At 41.6% G+C, this 18,428-nt stretch overlaps 1 protein-coding gene across 4 annotated transcripts in view; it reads right to left on the minus strand.

Annotated features, from left to right (window-relative positions):
- Window positions 1-1,893: 1,893 nt before the first annotated feature.
- Sidt1 (SID1 transmembrane family member 1) overlaps window positions 1,894-18,428 on the minus strand; it is an 84,912-nt gene continuing 68,377 nt past the window's right edge. For 2 of the 4 annotated variants that reach the window (XM_070030222.1, XM_070030225.1), the window contains exons 18-26: window positions 17,202-17,338; window positions 16,237-16,345; window positions 14,782-14,796; window positions 13,842-13,918; window positions 12,943-12,989; window positions 6,978-7,083; window positions 6,781-6,891; window positions 5,589-5,702; window positions 1,894-3,848 (exon numbers count right to left, since the gene is read on the minus strand). In XM_070030222.1, coding sequence (XP_069886323.1) covers window positions 3,786-3,848; window positions 5,589-5,702; window positions 6,781-6,891; window positions 6,978-7,083; window positions 12,943-12,989; window positions 13,842-13,918; window positions 14,782-14,796; window positions 16,237-16,345; window positions 17,202-17,338 — 779 coding nt within the window. In that variant the 3' untranslated portion in view covers window positions 1,894-3,785. The remainder of the gene's footprint in view (window positions 3,849-5,588; window positions 5,703-6,780; window positions 6,892-6,977; window positions 7,084-12,942; window positions 12,990-13,841; window positions 13,919-14,781; window positions 14,797-16,236; window positions 16,346-17,201; window positions 17,339-18,428) is intronic. The other 2 variants (XM_070030223.1, XM_070030224.1) reach the window with 1 other exon arrangement.

Consider the following 18,428-nt stretch of genomic DNA (forward strand, 5'->3'; position numbering starts at 1 on the left):
TAACACTCTACCACTTTTAGCACCACTTCCAGTTTTCTGAATTGGAGATGAGTCTCACAGACTTTCTTGCCTGGATGGCTTTAAACTGTGAGCTGTAGCTCTCAGCCTCTCAGTACGTAGGATCATAGGTGTGAGCCACCAGCACCCAGCTGAAGTTTCTTTTTGTTCCTCCTTTTCTTCAAAGTTTTAGATAGAGAAATGATCACCCAGAATTGCTTGATTTACTGACACTGCATTTTTTTTCAGCCCTATAGAACATTCTGCTCAGGGCTTAGTTACTAAGGTAGCAGCTGATACTGCTTTTTGCCCTAAGGAGCTGGCTTAGAGATTACCTTCTTTCAGTCACGGAAAGAGAGACTCTGGTGTTCCACTGGTTTTTCTTGCTGCTAAAATAAAACCAGGCTAATCCCTCCAGCAGCCAGCATAACAGGTGGGGCTGCCCTCCAGCACTGGTCAGAGGTGTGAAGAGGTCATTTTTTTTAATACACTCAGTTTTCCCTCCTGGCTACTTTTTCTCAGGCCTGCTCCAACCTAACTGATCTTATTACCCTGTACTTGATCTGAGGGAGCCTCTCCAAGGTCATTGCTTTTCTTGGTGATTCTCCCACTGAACTTGGCCTTCAGAGTCAGCTAGGCTTTTGCTTTTAAAGAGCAACATGCATAAATGTAGACAAAAGATAGCATATGCATTGCAGACAAACGATATTCTATGGAGGTATTAAAGTCTCTAATTGGTGCAGTACAAACACTCCTCAAGACCTACATTTAGAATAGATCTTTATAAAAGCCTGACCTGGCCTAGAGTTTTAGCCCTGTTACATGCAATAGAAATGACCACGAGGGGTTGAGGATTTAGCTCAATGGAAGAGCATTTGCCTAGTAAATACAGGGCCCTGAGTCTTCAGGACCACAAAAAGAAAAGGAAGGAAAAAAACAAAAACAAAAAGACCACGACGGTGACTATATAATAATGAGCAGACTAGCTCTAGGAAAAGAATACTGAAACCAAGCCCTGGTCCTAGTCTAGGAGACAGCCAGGGGTTTTCTCTCTCCTCCCTCCGCACCTCCTTTTAAGGTTCAGAGTCATTTACAAGGAAATGTGGACAGAGCCACAGGTGAAGAGACAGAGAAAGTATATTCTTTTTAGTAAATAGAAAAGGGCCTGACTCAGAAGTTGAAAAGAAGCAGCAGCTAACAAAGCAGTTAAACTTCCCTCCATTTAATTGCTAAGTTACAAGGCAGAGGTGCCCTGGAGACCTTAGAGAGTTTAGGATCTAAAACCCACCTGTCCTTTGTAATGGTAAAAATTAGAGACATGAAGATGGGGGGAACTTGGAAAGGAAGCCCTCAAGCTCACCTCATTATTGTCCTTGTGTTTAGGTTAGGCCCAAAGACATCTATATCTCAGAATAAGTAACACCCATCTTAGCTTCCCAGAACCTTTGCCTAAAGGTTGGAAGGCACTAGGGGACTGTGTGTGTGCTCCCCTAGCTCAGAAAGGGAGCAGCAGATAACAGCTGCTGGTTTTTTTTGCCTTCAACTCCCATTTCCTTCACGGGGAACAGGAAATATCTCTACTTTCTCTACTTAAATAAATCTTACTCTTGAATCACCTAGCCATTTCCTTGCTTTACCACTTTAAGTGTGTGTGTGTGTGTGTGTGTGTGTGTGTGTGTGTGTGTGTGTGTGTTCATTCAATTGCTGGGGACACGAAGAATTTAGGCTCTTCACCTCTCCATCCCCCACTGATAGCAACAGCACAGGAACCCAGCAGTGTGGATGACACAAAGTAAATGAGAGAGCCCACAGGATGTGTAGCTGGCCACCTTCGGACAACTCATGGTGGGTTCGACACGGCTTTCCACATTTCTCCGCAAACATGCTTCCAGATGGTTAATGCATCATCCGATTTATTCAGTCCAGGTCGCAGGGCCATTTTGGCAACTTATTTGTCCACCCTTCCTTAGTGGATCCTTTGTGCATTAGACACCACTGAATGTGTTGAGAGCAGTAGGTCAAGTCCGCTCATAGTTACACAGATTTGACAATTTCTTTTAGTTGTTACATTAACACAAGCATTTAATGGGTGACCTCCAGAAGGCCTATAGGAGCCAATAAACATTGTAAGAATGAATAATAGAAGATCAGACATAAACTTGGAGGTGTTTCAGAACAACACACACACAAAATATTTCATATTTTTCCTATTTTGGTGTTTTTAAAATCAAGAAAAAGTTCAAATTTCCAAAGAACATGTTTGAGCATTATACAAATATTGGAGAAAATACCAATTTTTGAAAAGAGAAGGCCTGATCCAGTTTTTAAAAATGAATGACCAAGAAAGAAGAGATGAGAAGTGACTTCAATTTCAATAGCAAATACACAAGTGTACACATAATTGCATGATGATCCTTTAATGACATCATGCTGATTCTCTGATGTCATACTTCAGGCAACCAGGCATCCTGGTCAGAACAGGGTTCTACTCCTCAGGGCAGGGTTGCCAGAGAGCATGAGAAGGGATCTGGGATGCTGAGCTTGCCACACCTTATTGGGGGAAAGAATGAGAGTCAGGGGCAAGAAGAGGTAACACTAGGGTAGCATTTTGTAACCAGTGAGACAGGGAACACATGCGTCTATCCTGAGTTATGAACAGTTCTGAGAGAAAGGCCTGGGCCCTTGGTAGATGATGCTCCATCATGGAGAACCTCCAGTAATAACCATGGTAAGAACGTTTATTTCTCTTCCAAAGGTAGTATGTGAATAGCATGGAACTGTGTGGTTAGAGCTGAGTAGGCACTGTTCCTTTGTGGGATTTGCCCTGGGAGCCTGAGTCCTTAAGCGAAGGCCGGTGTACTGGATGCTGGTGTTTCCAGTCCCTTAGCACTGTCATTCATTTTTCTTGTTACTCCTATCGACACAAGTTTCCCTTTCCCACCATTTCCCCTTTTATCCTGGAACCGAGCACATATCTACAGAGTAACAGGGCCTTTCCAAGAACTTAGGGTCGGTTCACAGCAGTGAGATGGAGACATTAAGAAATAGGTGAGCCCTCTGGCCTTGGTCTTACTTTGGGTTATTGTTCAGAGGAGTGTGTGACAAAGCTGAATCGTAATGACTCCCCCATGCCTCCCCGGGGAGCCGTTCGATCTTCCTTCTAAGGAGGCCATGAGGTTGGTGCTACTGGAGCATCTGTTCCAGCTGACTATGGATCTGGGTCTTCTCTGCAGCTTCCACCATACTTTGAGAGGTCACTCCTCCTGGGACCTTGGAGACATGAGGCGATGCCTTGGTGGCTCAGAGGTGTGAAGGTGGCCACACCAATGTTTCTGGGTGGAAAATCCAGGTGGTGGCTGGCCATGTTGGGCAGGATGACAGCTGGGGGCAAGAGCGTGGCGGGCAAAACTCTGCCACATCTCGGGTGAGGGTGGAGGTGTCCCATGTCTCAGCTGTAAATAGAAATGGAGTGTTTTCAGTTTTTGAGGGTTTGCCTGTCCCCATGGTTTCCATTCTGCTCTTCGGGAGGTTTGGATGGCTCAGAGCAGCTCTCCTTCCTATGCACATGTAGGTGGAGTCCGCTCCACAGGCGGGAGCGGTGCATTGGCAGTGCCATGTCACCTGCAGTCACTGTGTTTTTATTTTCATTCAATACTGGGATTTGTACTTAGGCCTTCTGCTTGCTAGGCAAGTGCTCTACCACTTTAGCCATACTTGCAGCTCATGAATTTTTTCAGGAAACAGCACCAAGATGGATGACTCCTTCTCGCCTTGTTATGCTTGAATGCTTAGAACACAGGGATCTGGTCTCTGCGAACCACATCCAGGTCGTCATCCAGAGTCAACAAAACCTAAAGGGAGAGGAACAGAGACCAGAAAGGAATGCACAAGGCCGAATGAAGTCCTTGCTTTTCTGCTTTATATCTTAGGCAGTAATCTGCAGTCCCTTGCTCTTCACTGGCACTGAATATAGTTATGTAGTGCATTTGTCCCTTAAATGCTCATGTGAGTTTATTATGTGCTGTTCTCTGTCTCTCTTTCTTTCTCTCTGTAAATTGAACTAAGGTCCTTGCATTCTCATTTAGCTTTTTTGCTCAAAGTTGGCACTCTATCACTTGAGCCACACCTCTTACTTCTGGCTTTTTTTTTGCTGTTTAACTGGAGATATGAGTCTCTCATGGAATTCTCTGCCCAGGCTGGTTTCAAATTGTGATCCTAAGAGCTCAGCCTCCTGAGTAAGCTAGGACTACAGGCATGTGCTACCAACACCTGGCAATTTGCTGCTATAGATGCTGGAGTTACAGCTTAGAGTGGAAGAGGCAAATATCCCTAGGGAGCTTACATTCCAGAGAGAGTTTAGACACAAAAGGAACTCATGAGTCAAAAATAGTTTTGGAGGTTGTAATATATGTTGAGGATTAGACTTAAACTAGGGAAGGGACATAGGAAGTATGGGGTGGGGTGGTAGAGACTTGGATAGTGTCATTCATTGGAAAGATATTTAAGACCTAAAGGAAATAAAGTATTGTTGCATAAAGTAATGCTGTATAAGATATGAACCTTTGTCTTCCATCTTTCATTCCATCATCATGAGGATCTCTTAGCTCCACTCTGGCCTCATCACAAAGAAAAGCCCTAAAGAAATATTTGTAGAGATTGGTTAAACTTCCCACACTGGCCACAAGGGGACAGGCCAGCTCTACTCTTACAAGGACTATGATGGCAGCCTAGGAGTCTGGTGCTGGTGGTGTCAATCAGACTCTATGGGCACCATGGACTTTAAACTTGGAAATGTCAAGTAGGATTAGAAGGTTCTGAGAGCTATTATCTTAGATTGACAAAAACACGCTGGGTTCTGGGAAAAGGGTGGAGCAAAATACAAAGGAGACTACAGGAGAGATTTGGAACAGACTGGTTAGAAAATGAGTCTCTCTAGGAATCTGTAAAATATTCATATTCAGTGAGCCTGGAGGAAGGGAAGGACAGTAAGTCCACTATAAGAAGAAATAACCCAAGATTATGGAAATTTTTAGTGCGAATTCTGGGCAAATGAGGCTAATAACCAATTCAGTCCCAATGTGGTATGCAACGTAGGGAAAGTAACTTTCTGTCAAAAAATATTAACACAATGGTCAGGTACAAGTGCTCATACCCAGCTACTCAGGAGGATGAGATCTGAAAACAGAGGTTTGAAGCCAGCCCAGGCACACAACTCCATCGGATTCTTAAATCCAATTAAGCAGCGAAAGTCCAGATGAAGACATAGCTCAAGTGGTAGAGAGCCAGTCTTGAGCAAAACAGCTAATCAAGAGTGTGAGGCTTTGAGTTCAAGTGCCAGTACCAACACACACACACACACACACACACACACACACACACACACACACACACACACACCAGAAGTAAAAGGAAATTGAAAATTAAGATCTCACCAAAGGCTACAACACTAGCAAAAAAAAGTCTTTATGTTGAATGACAATGAAGAACTGGAAAAATAAATTAAGACTATAAAAGAGGGTATAAGGAAGGGTAGAAAACAAAAAAGTAAAGAGAAAAGAAAGCAACAAAAAGATATGATAATCCTATCTCACCAAAAATGAGAAAAACAGGGCAGTGGCGGAGAGGAAGTGCCAGATGTCGTGGTCATCGAAGAAGTCTAGCAGGACGCACTCGCGATTCTTCTCCCGAGACTCAGCTGGGGTTCCCTGAGGAAGGGGAGGCAGGACGTCGGTGAGAACCATCCAGCGTTTCATGCTTTGACATCCAGGAAGGTAAACATGCTCCTACATGTCTCAAAAAATTAGAGTCCAAGAAAACCTACCTACATGTGAACTTGTACACAACTATTCACAACAGCATCGTGTATCATAGCCCAAAGTAGAAACAACCCAAATGTCTTCTGGCTCATGGATGCACAGACAACATGGGATAGGTTCCCACAAGGGAGTTGTGTGTGTGTGTGTGTGTGTGTGTGTGTGTGTGTGTGTGTGTGTGTGTGTGTGTGTGCCAGTAGTGGGGTTTGAATTCAGGGTCTTAGTTTTGTCTCTTTTCCCATTCAACACTGGTGCTCTACCACTTAAACCATACTTCCACTTCTGGCTTTTTGATGGGTAATGGGAGATAAGAGTCTCACGACTTTCCTGTTCAGGCTGGATTTGAATCACAATTCTCAGTTCTCAGCCTTCTGATTGGCTAGAATTACAGTTGTGAGCTCTCAGTCAGACTGGAATATGAATCAGTGATAATAGGGCATGAGGGACTGACCCCATTGAGCAACATGAAGAAGTCTGACCCAAAGTACACAGGTTATGTGACCCCATTTACATAAAAAAAGTCCAGAATTAGCAAATGTACATAGACAAAAGTTAGCAGTTGACAGTTGCCATCAGATTAGGGAGAAACAGGGAGTGACTTCTCATAATGATCAGTTTTCCTTCTGGGGTGATGAAAATGTCCTATAATTAACTATGGTGATTGTTAGGATGGAAAGCTGAGACTTCCTGTCCTGTGCCTCAGATTGAGCACTGACTTGGGAGGCCTCCGCTTTCCTGTCTGTAAAATGGATGTAGTAACACCACACACGGTATTTGCTGATGGATGGTGGAGAAGATGCATGGTAACTATCTTTTGGGAATAGGAGTCATGAGAGAATTTGCAAGTGTCTATTGAGACTTACATCCCTTCAAAAGGAATCTGGCTATTTAGAGAAGGTAGAAGGAAGGAAGAAAGCAACAAATTTATTAAGAGACGGAGGCAGAAAGGTCAAAAAGGCTACTTACTTACCTCCCAGCTGCTCAGATTCTGGAAGAAGAAATACAGGGCGGCAGCCCACACCACTGCGGTGGCCATGATGCAGAAGAGTGGTACAGGAAGGACCTTCTCAGAGCTGCGAAGCTGTGGGGAGGAGATGCAGGGGTAGGGAAGATGGAGCCATTACCACCCACCAGGCCAGGGCGCTCCCAGCTCCCAGCCTCACCTACCTTCATGATGATGTAGAAGGCCAGGTACAGCAGCAGGTTGCAGATGAAGATACCCAGCATGTAGGATGCAAAGTCCCTAGGCCGGTAGATCAGTCCAAAGAGAGCACTGAGGACATAGGAGGAGGAAGGAGATTGTAGGAGAGAGAAGATGGATTTGTAACAAGGTTGGATGTTTCACTGCTTCATTCCTATTTGGGGGGGGGATGGGGAGGAATTTGTTTTAAAAGCCCACTTACAAGTCCAGTGTAGTGGTTCCAGGCCAGTCTAAGCAATAAAAAACTGGGTGTGGAGGTGTATGCCTGTTACTTCAGCTATCCAGGAAGTATAAATAGGGGGGTTATAGCCTAGGCCAGTCTGGGCATATACCTGTATGCCCAGACTTTATTAGAAAAATAACACAAATTAAAAGGACTCTGTGTGTGTGTGTGTGTGTGTGTGTGTGTGTGTGTGTGTGTGTGTGTGTGTGCGTCAAGTGGCAGAGTATTTGCCTAACAAGCATAAGATCCCAAGTTCAAACCCCAGTACTGCCTCAAATCCCCACTTTAACCTATAGTCACATAGGTTAAGGACATGAATATGTTCTGAGAGATGCATCAATGAGTGATTGTGGCATTGTCCAAATATCACAGAGAGTACTTAACACCAACCTGGGTGCTTACTGAGGCACTAGGTGATATCATTTTATGGGGTCACTGTTGTGAAGATGGTCCTCTTTTGATGGAAATATCACTAAACATGACTGTATAATTAGTTTTCAATTTGTTATAGTTTTTGGAATATTTATTTTTCATGGTAATGCCAAGTGGACATATTTTGTGCAGTCCTTTTCTACTTGAAATAAAGCTTTCCAGCTTCCTGAACTCTTTTGTGATTACAAGCAACACTGATGAATAAATGAATACCTCAGACATATCGTATTTACTTTTTAAATATAAGATCAGTTCTGTAGAGGGGATTACCACAAGTAGAATGATCTCAAGAATTGGCTAAAAACAATACAAAAGTGTGCTAACTGTCCATTTGTAAATGGATACTGGTTTACTTTGGTTGAGGTTTGGTTTCAATTTTGATTCAATTTTCTATTTCGCATTATAGTAGAATACTTTATTACTCTTCTTCATCTCCTATCTGATATTGTTTTAATAAATACACATTGACACACAAACTTTAGAAAATCTTTATCTTGACCCTAAAAACACAGTAAACGAAAGCAACAAGTGGATAAATGGGTTACATCAAACTGAAAACCTTCTTCACGGCACAGAAACAGTCAATAGAGTGAAAAGAGAGACTACAGGACCGGAGAAAAGATTTGTCACATACATAGTTGACAAAGGATTGGTGTTCAGAACATATAAAGCACTCAGAAAGACTTCACAAGACAAGTAATCCAATTTAAAAATGGACAAATGACCATGTCTTAATTAATGACTATGTCTAAAAAATGACTATGTCTAATTAATCAGCAAAATGCTGGTCTGGAGGATTGGTTCAAGTGATAGAGCACTAGCTCTATCTAGTGAAAAAATTTAGTGAAGACAGTTCTCAAAAGGGCTATAAGTGACCAATAAATCACTGGCTATCAGGAATATGCAAATCAAAACCATAACCACATTCTATCTCACCTAGTTTAGAAGGGCTATTACCAACACACACACACACACACACACACACACACACACACACACACACACACACACACGCATGCACACACTCACCCCCTGCCAAAAAAAATAACAAATAGTAAAATAACATGCTGGCAAGAAAAAGGAAGTCTTTTACATTTGCTGCAAATTAGGATAACCATAATAGAAAAACAGTATGGAAAACTCTCAAATAAACCTAAAATCAGATTCACCATATGATCCACTGGTATATGTCCACAAGAAATGAAATCAGTATACCAAAGAAATACCTACACACCCATGTTTATTGCAGCATTAATCATAATAGATAAGGTATGGATTCAACCTAAGTCCATCAGTGAATAAATAACTATAGAAAATGTGCCAGATTTTCACAAACCTATAATTCCAGCTACTCAGGAGGCTAAGACCTAGAGATGCTGTGTTCTAAGCCAGCCAGGGCAGAAAAATGCAAGAGACTCTAAGTCTAATTAATCAGAAAAATGCTGGTATGGAGGCATGGTTCAAATGATAGAGCACTACCTGTTAGTGAAAAAATTAAGTCCAAGAGGCCTGAGTTCAAGCCCTGGTCACTGGCAAGAAAGACAGAATGACAGAAAGAAAAAAGAAAGAATACACACACACACACACACACACACACACACACATCCATACTGGAATATTATTTGGTCATAAAAAAGAATGAAATCTTATCACTTGCAGCAAAATGAATGGAACTGAAGAACATTATGTTAAGTAAAATAAGCCTGTAAAAGACAAATATTGTAGCATATTCTCTCATACGTGTAAACTAACAAGTAGAGGAGAGAGACAGAAGAGAAAGAAGAGCTAGAGGAGAAAAAGAGATAGAGATAGAGACAGATAGGAAGAGAGAGAGAAGAAAAGGGGGCCTGGATGTTAAAGATAAGGAGCAGTTGAGAAGTGGAGGGAGGGTGGATGGATAGAGGCTGATCTGATCAGGGCATGGAATGTACGTGAATTGAAACAAACATCCTCCAAACCTCCACTGATGTGTGCAATTGCTATGTCTATAATTTTTAAAATATATAAAAATTCTGCATCTAGCCAGTGTTTTGGTAGGTTTCTAACATCTCTATTACAATCTATTGACTAATTTTGGGTCAGCACCTTCCTGCTTTATTATTATTTTAGAATATGTTAGACTATTGGTTAGGTTATCTTATCACAATTCTTGGCTACATATAGCTACTTTAATTAATTAGAATTAAGTAAAAATAAAAAATACAGTTCCTCAGTCACATGAGCTACATTTCAAGTTCTCAGTGTTCACATGTTAATAATGCTAGGAATTGTAGAGTGAAGAACATTTAGATAAAATGTTCTACTTATTTATATAGAAAGTTCTATTGGATAATGCTGGCCAATCACTATTATCCTCTTCTATTATTCAGAGACCTTTGAAATTTTTGCTTAAGTAGGCAAATACACTTTAGAATAAAATCATATTAACTTAATCCCACTTCTAAATTTATGCACTAACTTGGGATGAGATAATGTTATAATAGTTAATCTTCCCACTTAGGTCTTGACATCTTTTTTCATTTAGTTAACTTTTATTTAATGTCTCCTAAAAAGGCAATTACATTTTCTTTAGAAAGATTCATCACGCTTCCAAATTATTCCTAAGTACTTCTCTTGTAAAGTTATTATTAATGGACTTCGATTTTATATTCCAACAGACTTTGTTTTATGTAATAGAAGAATTTCCTTCTTTCAGATTTTGAAATTGTCAGTATACTACAACACACTGCATCTTGCCACGTTTGTATTATTATTGTTGGACTTGCTCTCTCTCAAATGTAAGTATGTAAATATTAGCTGGATGCCAGTGGCTCACGCTTGTAATCCTAGCTACTCAGGAGGCTGAGATCTGAGGATTGAGGTTCAAAGCCAGCCTGGGGAAGGAAAACCTGTGAGACTCTTATCTCCAATTAACCACTAGAAAAATCAGAAATGGATCTGTGGTTCAAAGTTATAGAGTGCTATCTTTGAGTAGAAAAGCTTAGGGACTGTACCCAGGCCCCAAGTTCAAGCCCCATTACTGACAAAAATAAATGTATGTATGTATGTACGTATTAATATCTATCTATATATATGCATCTACATACATACTCTTTCTCTGAACACACACACAGACACACACACACTCACACACATACACACACATACACACACCATATTTCTTTTTCAGAACAATATGGGAATGATCCCTCCTAAAATAACATTGACATTAAATCATGTGATATCTGTATGGAGCACTCACAGTGTTCTATATCATCACAGCTCATGCATCTTTGGAGGATCTGCTGTCTACAAAACAGTGTAAAAAGAGAGGCCCCTTGTCTTGTGAGCAGATTATAGAGAGGCAGAGACAAGCCAGGCAATTCTGAGCTCCTGAGACCACAGTGACAGTTGTTCATTATAAAGTGGTTGGTTACTTTCCTCTTACCAGTGCCATGTCTTGTGTAACTAAGACCATGGAGTCAGCTTCTAAAGGGGAGAGTAGGGCCTAGAAGTGACTACCACCTGCCTCATCCTGACTTGCTGCAAGCAGAGGAGGGACTCAAAGGCATGGACTTTGCTCCTCTGCTAGGAAGCCCCTTAGGACGATGACAGCGAGAAGTGTCTTCCAGCAGCTCTCTCCTTCAAATAAGATTGCAATTCCCATGACTTGATTCAGAATGTGTGCCTCTTTCTTCATTCCCTTGTAAGTCCTAATGTGTGCCAGGAATTTTCTCTCAAAGGGTATTCACTCAGAGAAGCATATCCGCTAAGAGCCATAAATAAATCAAACTTGTTAGTTATTTTTGAATTATCAACAATAGAGTTCACATCATCAAAATGAGACTACGTTGTATAATTTTCAGCTAGAAAAAAAAGTGTTGTACTGTTCTATTTGAAGTTCATTTGAAGAACTAAGGCCAAGGGGAGGAAGAGGGATGTGAAGAGGAAGTGTATGGGGTATGCAGGTATGAGACCTACAAGGGAAGAAAGAAATAGGAAAGAGTTGCACACATGTGCATGCACACATTCACACAGCAAGAAGAGAAATTTTTGTACTATAAATACATGCTAAAAATAGTAAAAGAAAGAAAAGGAAGAAAGAAGGAAAGATATGGAAGGAAGAAGGGAGGAAGGGAGGGAGAAAAGAAAGGCAAGATGGAAGAAAGAGAGGGAGGAAAGTAAGAAGGGAAAAAGGAAGGAAGAAGGGAAGAAGAAAGAAGGAAGGAAGGAAAAAAAGAAAGAAGCAAAATTCTGCAGTAGAGAATGTCTACTAGGAAGCCTTTATTAAAAGTTCTATAAAATAATTTGAAACTGTGTTGCAGTTTTGTGCTTACTGCCATAATATTTATCCTCTCTCTCTCTCTCTCTCTCTCTCTCTCTCTCTCTCTCTCTCTCTCTCTCTCTCTCTCTCTCTCTCTCTCTCTCTCTCTCTCTCTCTCTCTTCTGTCTGTCCTGTCCACAAATGTTTGTCATATTGAACAAATGAACTCAATCAACTCATCAATGCTTTAAAAGAAGCTACCAGAGTTTCCCAGTGCTTTCTTGGCAGGAGGAAAAGCAACTTTTCACTAAATCTCTAGGAAAGCACAGTCTTACCCTCTCCTTATTATCAGACTTCCTTAAAAAATGACAGTGTGAGTATGGTGGCTCAGCCTGTAATCCAAGCTGCTTGGGAGGTAGAGCTGGGAAAATTGTGATTTGAAGGCAGACTGGAAGAAAAAGTGTGACCTTGTCTTGGTAAGAAAGTGGGATGTGAAGGTTCACCTGAATCCCAGTTATACGTGAGGCAAGCGGAGGACAATCCTTGTCAAAGGCCAGCTCTGGCACTAGTGAGAGATGCTTCATGAAAAAATATCTGGCTGGGAAGGTGGCTTAGTGTTAGAGCGCTTGCCTTGCATGTATGAGGCCCTAGGTTCGATTCCTCAGCACCCACATAAGCAGAAAAAGCTGGAAGTGGTGCTGTGGCTCAAGTGGTAGAGTGCTAGTCGAGTTCAAGATTTACAAAAAGAAAAAGAAAAAGAAAATATCTGAAGCCCCAGGCTGGGTGAGGGGCTTAAAGGGGGTAGAGATCTTGTCTGGCAAGTACAAAGCGCTAAATTAAGAAACCAGCAAGGAAGGAAGGAAGGTAAGAGGAAGGAAGGAAGGAAGGAAGGAAGGAAGGAAGGAAGGAAGGAAAGAAGGAAGGAAGGAAGGAAGGAAGGAAGGAAGGAATAGGAAAAGACAGTCAAGGAAAGTTAAACTATAGTGTAACAAACATTAATAAAAATAAAGGCTTTTTTCTTCAGACTACTTACAACGACCAATTAACCAGATTCCCCACAACAAGCAACACCATTCTATCCTGGAAAAGAGAAAAGAAAACATTAAATGAGAGGTTGAACAGAATATTTTCTTGTATACTGGTACTGAACACATCAACTCTGGAAATACAAGTGCTTTGCTGAGAACTATTTTCTGTGGTTCTTAGAACAGACTTGTCTAGGATCTGATACTGAATCTCTACCAGGGCCACAGAGCAAGGCCCTTGACGTTTGCATCTCCATGAAAGAAACTATCAGCAAAGCAGAACCTGGATAGCTCCTCCCCCTTCCTCCCCCAACTCCTGCCCAACCACAATGCATTAGATTCCAGCAGTTGAGCCCATGTCTCAGCGCTGTGTGTCTTTCTTTTGTCAGTTGTGGGGCTTGAACTTTGAGCCATAGCTCTACTTCCAGTTTTTAATTGGGAATAAGAGTTTCATGGAACTTTTATGCCTAGGCTGGCTTTGAACTGTGCTCCTCAGATCTCAGTCTCCTGAGGAGCTAAGATTATAGGTGTGAGCCATTGGTGCCCAACTCCAAATGATTTCTTGAGCTTTATGTTGCTTTGGGCTGGATATATCCTGTTGCTGTGGGACATTCTCTCTTGATCTTTGTCCACAGCAATTATGATTATTTAAATGATTGGTATATATGTTTTTTAAAAATTCAATCTCTGTAAACTAGCAAATATTTTGTTTACAAAAATGGGACAATACTGTTGTCTTTTTTTAAAAGAGGAAGTAATATTCTTCTCTCACTAACAGGACCTCAGCCACTCTGGGCCATCTGGTCCTTCTGATTTCTATATCTTTGAGTGATAGCCCCCAGCTTAGCCTTCCTGCTGTTCTTCTACTTTCTGGGAAGAGGCCAAGAACAGAGAAGCATGCACATACCATGTACAGAGGCCGACTACACTGCTGGACACAGTCTGTGTAGAACACCATAGCAGCCCGTCGGAAAATCCCCAAATCTGCTGATAACACAACTGAATCATGAAAAGGCTTAAGAGAATACAAATGTGGGGAAATCAAACCATAGGGAATGCAGCTAGGATAATACCATCTTTGCTGTATTAAGTTGCATCAAGATGCTCTGTATATAATGGGTGAGTAATCAATATATTCTCTAAAGACGCTATTGTCACAAAGGGCACTAAGTCCATGCATCACAGAGAAGACAGGCAAACAAGAAAGACATGAATAACAAACTCTGCAAATCACATGGGTAGCTGGTAACCCTTACGATCTCTATTTCTCAATGTGGTTATGAATTGGTAAGAATTAAGCCAGAGGATCCTGGGTTGTGCTCAGCAGGTTCAGAAAGCCTATCTGTATTGCAACCAGTCAGAAAAATCAAAAGGCTGCAAATTAAGATGGAGAGAAAAATATGACAAAGCTTTAAATAATGCAGTGTAAGAAGACACCATGAAATGCCATCAGTGTGCACATTATAACAAGAATGAATCAAGGTCAAGAGAGGGGCTGTCAGTAAACTGTCCACGTTGTTGATATCAAATGCAAACCCAGTCTGCTCAGAGCCAGCATTCAGTGTGGGTCCCCACTCTGTTGGGGGTGCTATTTCTCTTCAAGGCTAACCATCTACTGAACTAACCATGAAGAAGGGCCTTGGCCTTGTAACAGACCAGCCTCTACCTACACAGCAGGTAGAGGCAGAGGACAGCCTGGCCTTTCTCCCCCTCTTTGTATCCTCTCTCTCCAACACAGCTTGTCTGACCTGGAAGAGGGTATTCAGGGATCAGAGCTGGTATACACACACCCAGAGCACTTTGACAGGAAACAACTGAGAGCCCTAGGAAGGATGGCAGGACATTACCTGTGTCAGACACATCTGAATCAGTAGGAAGCAGAGAAGAAATGAGAGAAAGAAACGATTTGTAATACGGAAACCAAACGGATAAACTACTGGTCATTTTATTTTCTCAAAACAATAACTACAATTATATTTCCTAATGATAAAAGTAATATTTGGTTATCACAAAGGACAGAGTCCCTCATTCTGTGATTCCACATTCCATTGAGATTTCTCTCTCTGTGTATCTATTATGATGTGCCAACTTGCCATTTTTATCATCTGTCTTCAGGAGACCCTGAGGTCTCTTGTCCTAGGCTCTGGGATCTCAGAGTGATCTGCTCAAGGTGTTCTCCATGCACCATCCTACATATGAAACATTCTGTCTCATCACTGCTGCCTCTCCTGGTCAGTATTTACTTTCTAGTGTCATCTGAGGGCCCTAGGGAAAGCATGCGGTAAGAAAGCAAAGGCAGAAGATGATATGAATAGAGAGGTTCGAGTTGGCAGAATATCACCTCCAAGGTTCATGAATCCAATACTTCCTGCTAGGGACTAACTTGAAACACCATCATTATCACAAGGAAATAGCAGGTTTTCCTTTTGATTCTGGTACCCCTGTAATCACCAGAGAAAGACTCCCTGGGCACAGAACTTGAACAGTCAGTTAATTCCAAGTGGCCCTTTCTACTTGCAACATCTCTCTCTCTTTGTATCAGAAAAGGAAACTGACATGTCTGAACCATGCTGTGGATCCCACACAGTCCTTTGGGTAGATGGTGAGGATCCCCGTCAGGATACTGCATGGACAAGGGAGGAGAGTGAGCTTAGAGCAATTATTTCCCTATGAGGCTGCCTCAGGCTGGCAATGTATGTCAACTAAAGGTCACTGCTTCTTTCAGAGTGATTAACGGTCCTGGCAAGAATTCCTCTCCAGGATACATTTTGGTAACGTCTTCTCCTTCGTCCTTTTGGGTTCATGGAATAAACTCACATCAGTCTTTGTGTATGACATCTTTTTTTTTCTGATGGGATTCTCAGAAATTATGACATGGCTGTAATATGTTATCTTTACTTCATTTGAAAGATAGACTGACTTAGTTATATTACTGTTATCCTCACTAACACCCTTGGTATTCATGAACATGGTAATGGAAATTCCCTTTATCTATGTCTGTGCTTTTAAATGGGTTAGCCCTTCCTCCTAATACACATTTCAATTCCTGGGCCTTGTGTTTGCTGCAGGGGCTGTCGGTGTGCCTCAGCGCTGAGGTCTGGTACACTTAGTTTCTCAGTTGAAAACACAAGTAGTGGTAACAACTTATTGTAATCTTGTAAGGGAAAAATTCCTGGAGACAACTGAACACAGCACAGACGTCAGAACATGTATCCATGATGATCAGTAACACTCTGATTGGGATGACAGAAGGCATCAGGGTAAATAAACCATGTGTTTACCACAGAAAAGAGGTAACTCACCTATCTTGAAACGACCCATGTAGTAGATCTGGGAGCTGAGGGCCAGGGAGGCCAGAATATGGATGGCAGAGAAAATGACCCAGAACCACACGTCATTTTTTCCAAACACCTAGGAATAGAAATGGAGGTTGTTTTGATCTGGTTTTTCTACTAGAATTGTCTCTTATACAATCTCAAGGAGAAAAACTAACTGTGTATATTTTATTTTCTCCCTCTCCCTAGAACTCACAAGGATATTACCGCACATTGGATGCAAAAAAATACTAGCTACCTGGCCACATAAAAACAGAAGACAGAAAAATAGGAGAGTCAACTGAACAAGACTGTGAACGGACCACAGGTCTACAGTGGGGTAATAAAAAACACCCCAGTGCTGCCCACGAACATTTAGAAAGTAGTTCCTGTTTATTCAGCTTGGTTCTCTCCAATCAGCTTGGATCTATCCGTTCCAATCTGACTTGAGTCGGTTCCAGTTTAATATTGAAATTCCCCAGAGGTAGTTTTACAAGCACCTGCTACAGTTTTCTAAAGAACCATCTAAGTAATCAAGTAAGTGTGCTCTGAATGGACCCATGATGACAGTGTGTGATGAACCCTAGAATCCTTAGCGAGGTGCTGGTGGCTCATGCCTGTAATCCTACTCAAGAGGATCCTACTTCAAACTGATCCTCAGATCAGTTTGAAGGCAACCCAGGAAGAAAAGTCTGTGAGACTCTCCAATTAATCACAGAAAAGCTGAAAGTGGTGCTATGGCTCAAGCGGTATGGCATTAGCCTTGAACAAAAAGGAGTTCAGAGACAGCACTAAACCCAGAGTTCAAGCCCTAGGACTGGCAAAAACAAAACAAAACAAAACAGAACAAAACAAAACAAAAAACCCTAGGTACTTGAGGTCAAACAAACAACAAAAATCCTCTCAAGAGGGCACTTTTCAAGAGCCCAGAAGGCAGGTGGAGAGGGGCATACCACTCCAAGGACGGTGAGTGTGATGACCACAGCGAAAGAGGCGTAGGCAGAGTAGGCACTGGCATTGATATCCGGGTGGCGAGTCTGATAGAGCTTCAACATGCAGAGGCCTGCGATCATGTACATGAAGGAGGTGTCTGAGGACACACACAAGTCAAGATATGAGGTTCGGGAGGTGACAGACGACACTTTCTACATTTGTCTTCATTTTCTGGGTATCCCTTCACTTCAATCCCATGATTATTTTTGGATGCCTCCAAACACGTCAGCCCCCTTGCCTCATGCATTTTCTAAAAATATCCCACTTACTCCATTTGTAACCCCTCTCTAAGGCTTATCCATTATATGATAGGATAAATAACCAACTACTCCCACTTGCAGGAGTGTTTTAAAGTATTTTAAAGGCTGATGTTCAACAATCATAACAAAAGAATCCTGAACAGTAATGGTTTAGAGCGTGAGACAGTAAGAGTGCAGGTAGGCGTATAAGGTTGCTCTCAATACCTTGAAATATAAACACATTGACTACTGTTAGTTTGTGTGTGCGTGTGTGTGTGTGTGTGTGTTGTGCATTGTTTATCCTGACAGTTAAATGACAGTCAAAAACTAGACACTAAATGTAGCTTAGCTGCATTAGAATTATAAAGATGCAAAGTAAAACATCCATTCACTGCTCCACATTACTCAAAAAAATTATTTTAAAAAAATCCTTAAATGTCTGAAGATAACAAATGCTAATGCTAATGTGGAGAAATTGAAACTCTCACAGCAAAATAGGAATGAACATTCTGGAGAGAAATTTGGTAAGTCTTTAGCAAAATAGATGTACAAACTGGGTGATTTGATGTACAGAACTTATACTTCTAGGTATCTTGGAAATCTCTCGTGTGCACAAGGAAATATAGGAAAAATGTTCATTGTCTTCTATATAACAGTAAAATATTGGTAACATCTAAATGTTGTCCAATGGAGTTGATAAATGTGTCATCTTTTTTAATGGAATATGACATTCCTTAAAAAATAAATGAATTTGGGCTGGGAAGGTGGCTCAGTGGTAGAGCACTTGCCTTGCATGCTCAAGGCCCTGGGTTCGATTCCTTAGCACCACATAAGCAGAAAAAAAAGCCATAAGTGGCATAAGTGGTAGAGTGCTAACCTTGAGCTGAAGAGCTGAAGAGCTGAGGGACAGCGCCCAGACCCAGAGTTCAGGCCCCACGACCAGACCCC

This window comes from Dipodomys merriami, unplaced genomic scaffold (assembly GCF_024711535.1).
Source record: "Dipodomys merriami isolate MVZ:Mamm:240054 unplaced genomic scaffold, mDipMer1.0.p SCAF_2, whole genome shotgun sequence".
Classification (NCBI taxonomy): domain Eukaryota; kingdom Metazoa; phylum Chordata; class Mammalia; order Rodentia; family Heteromyidae; genus Dipodomys; species Dipodomys merriami.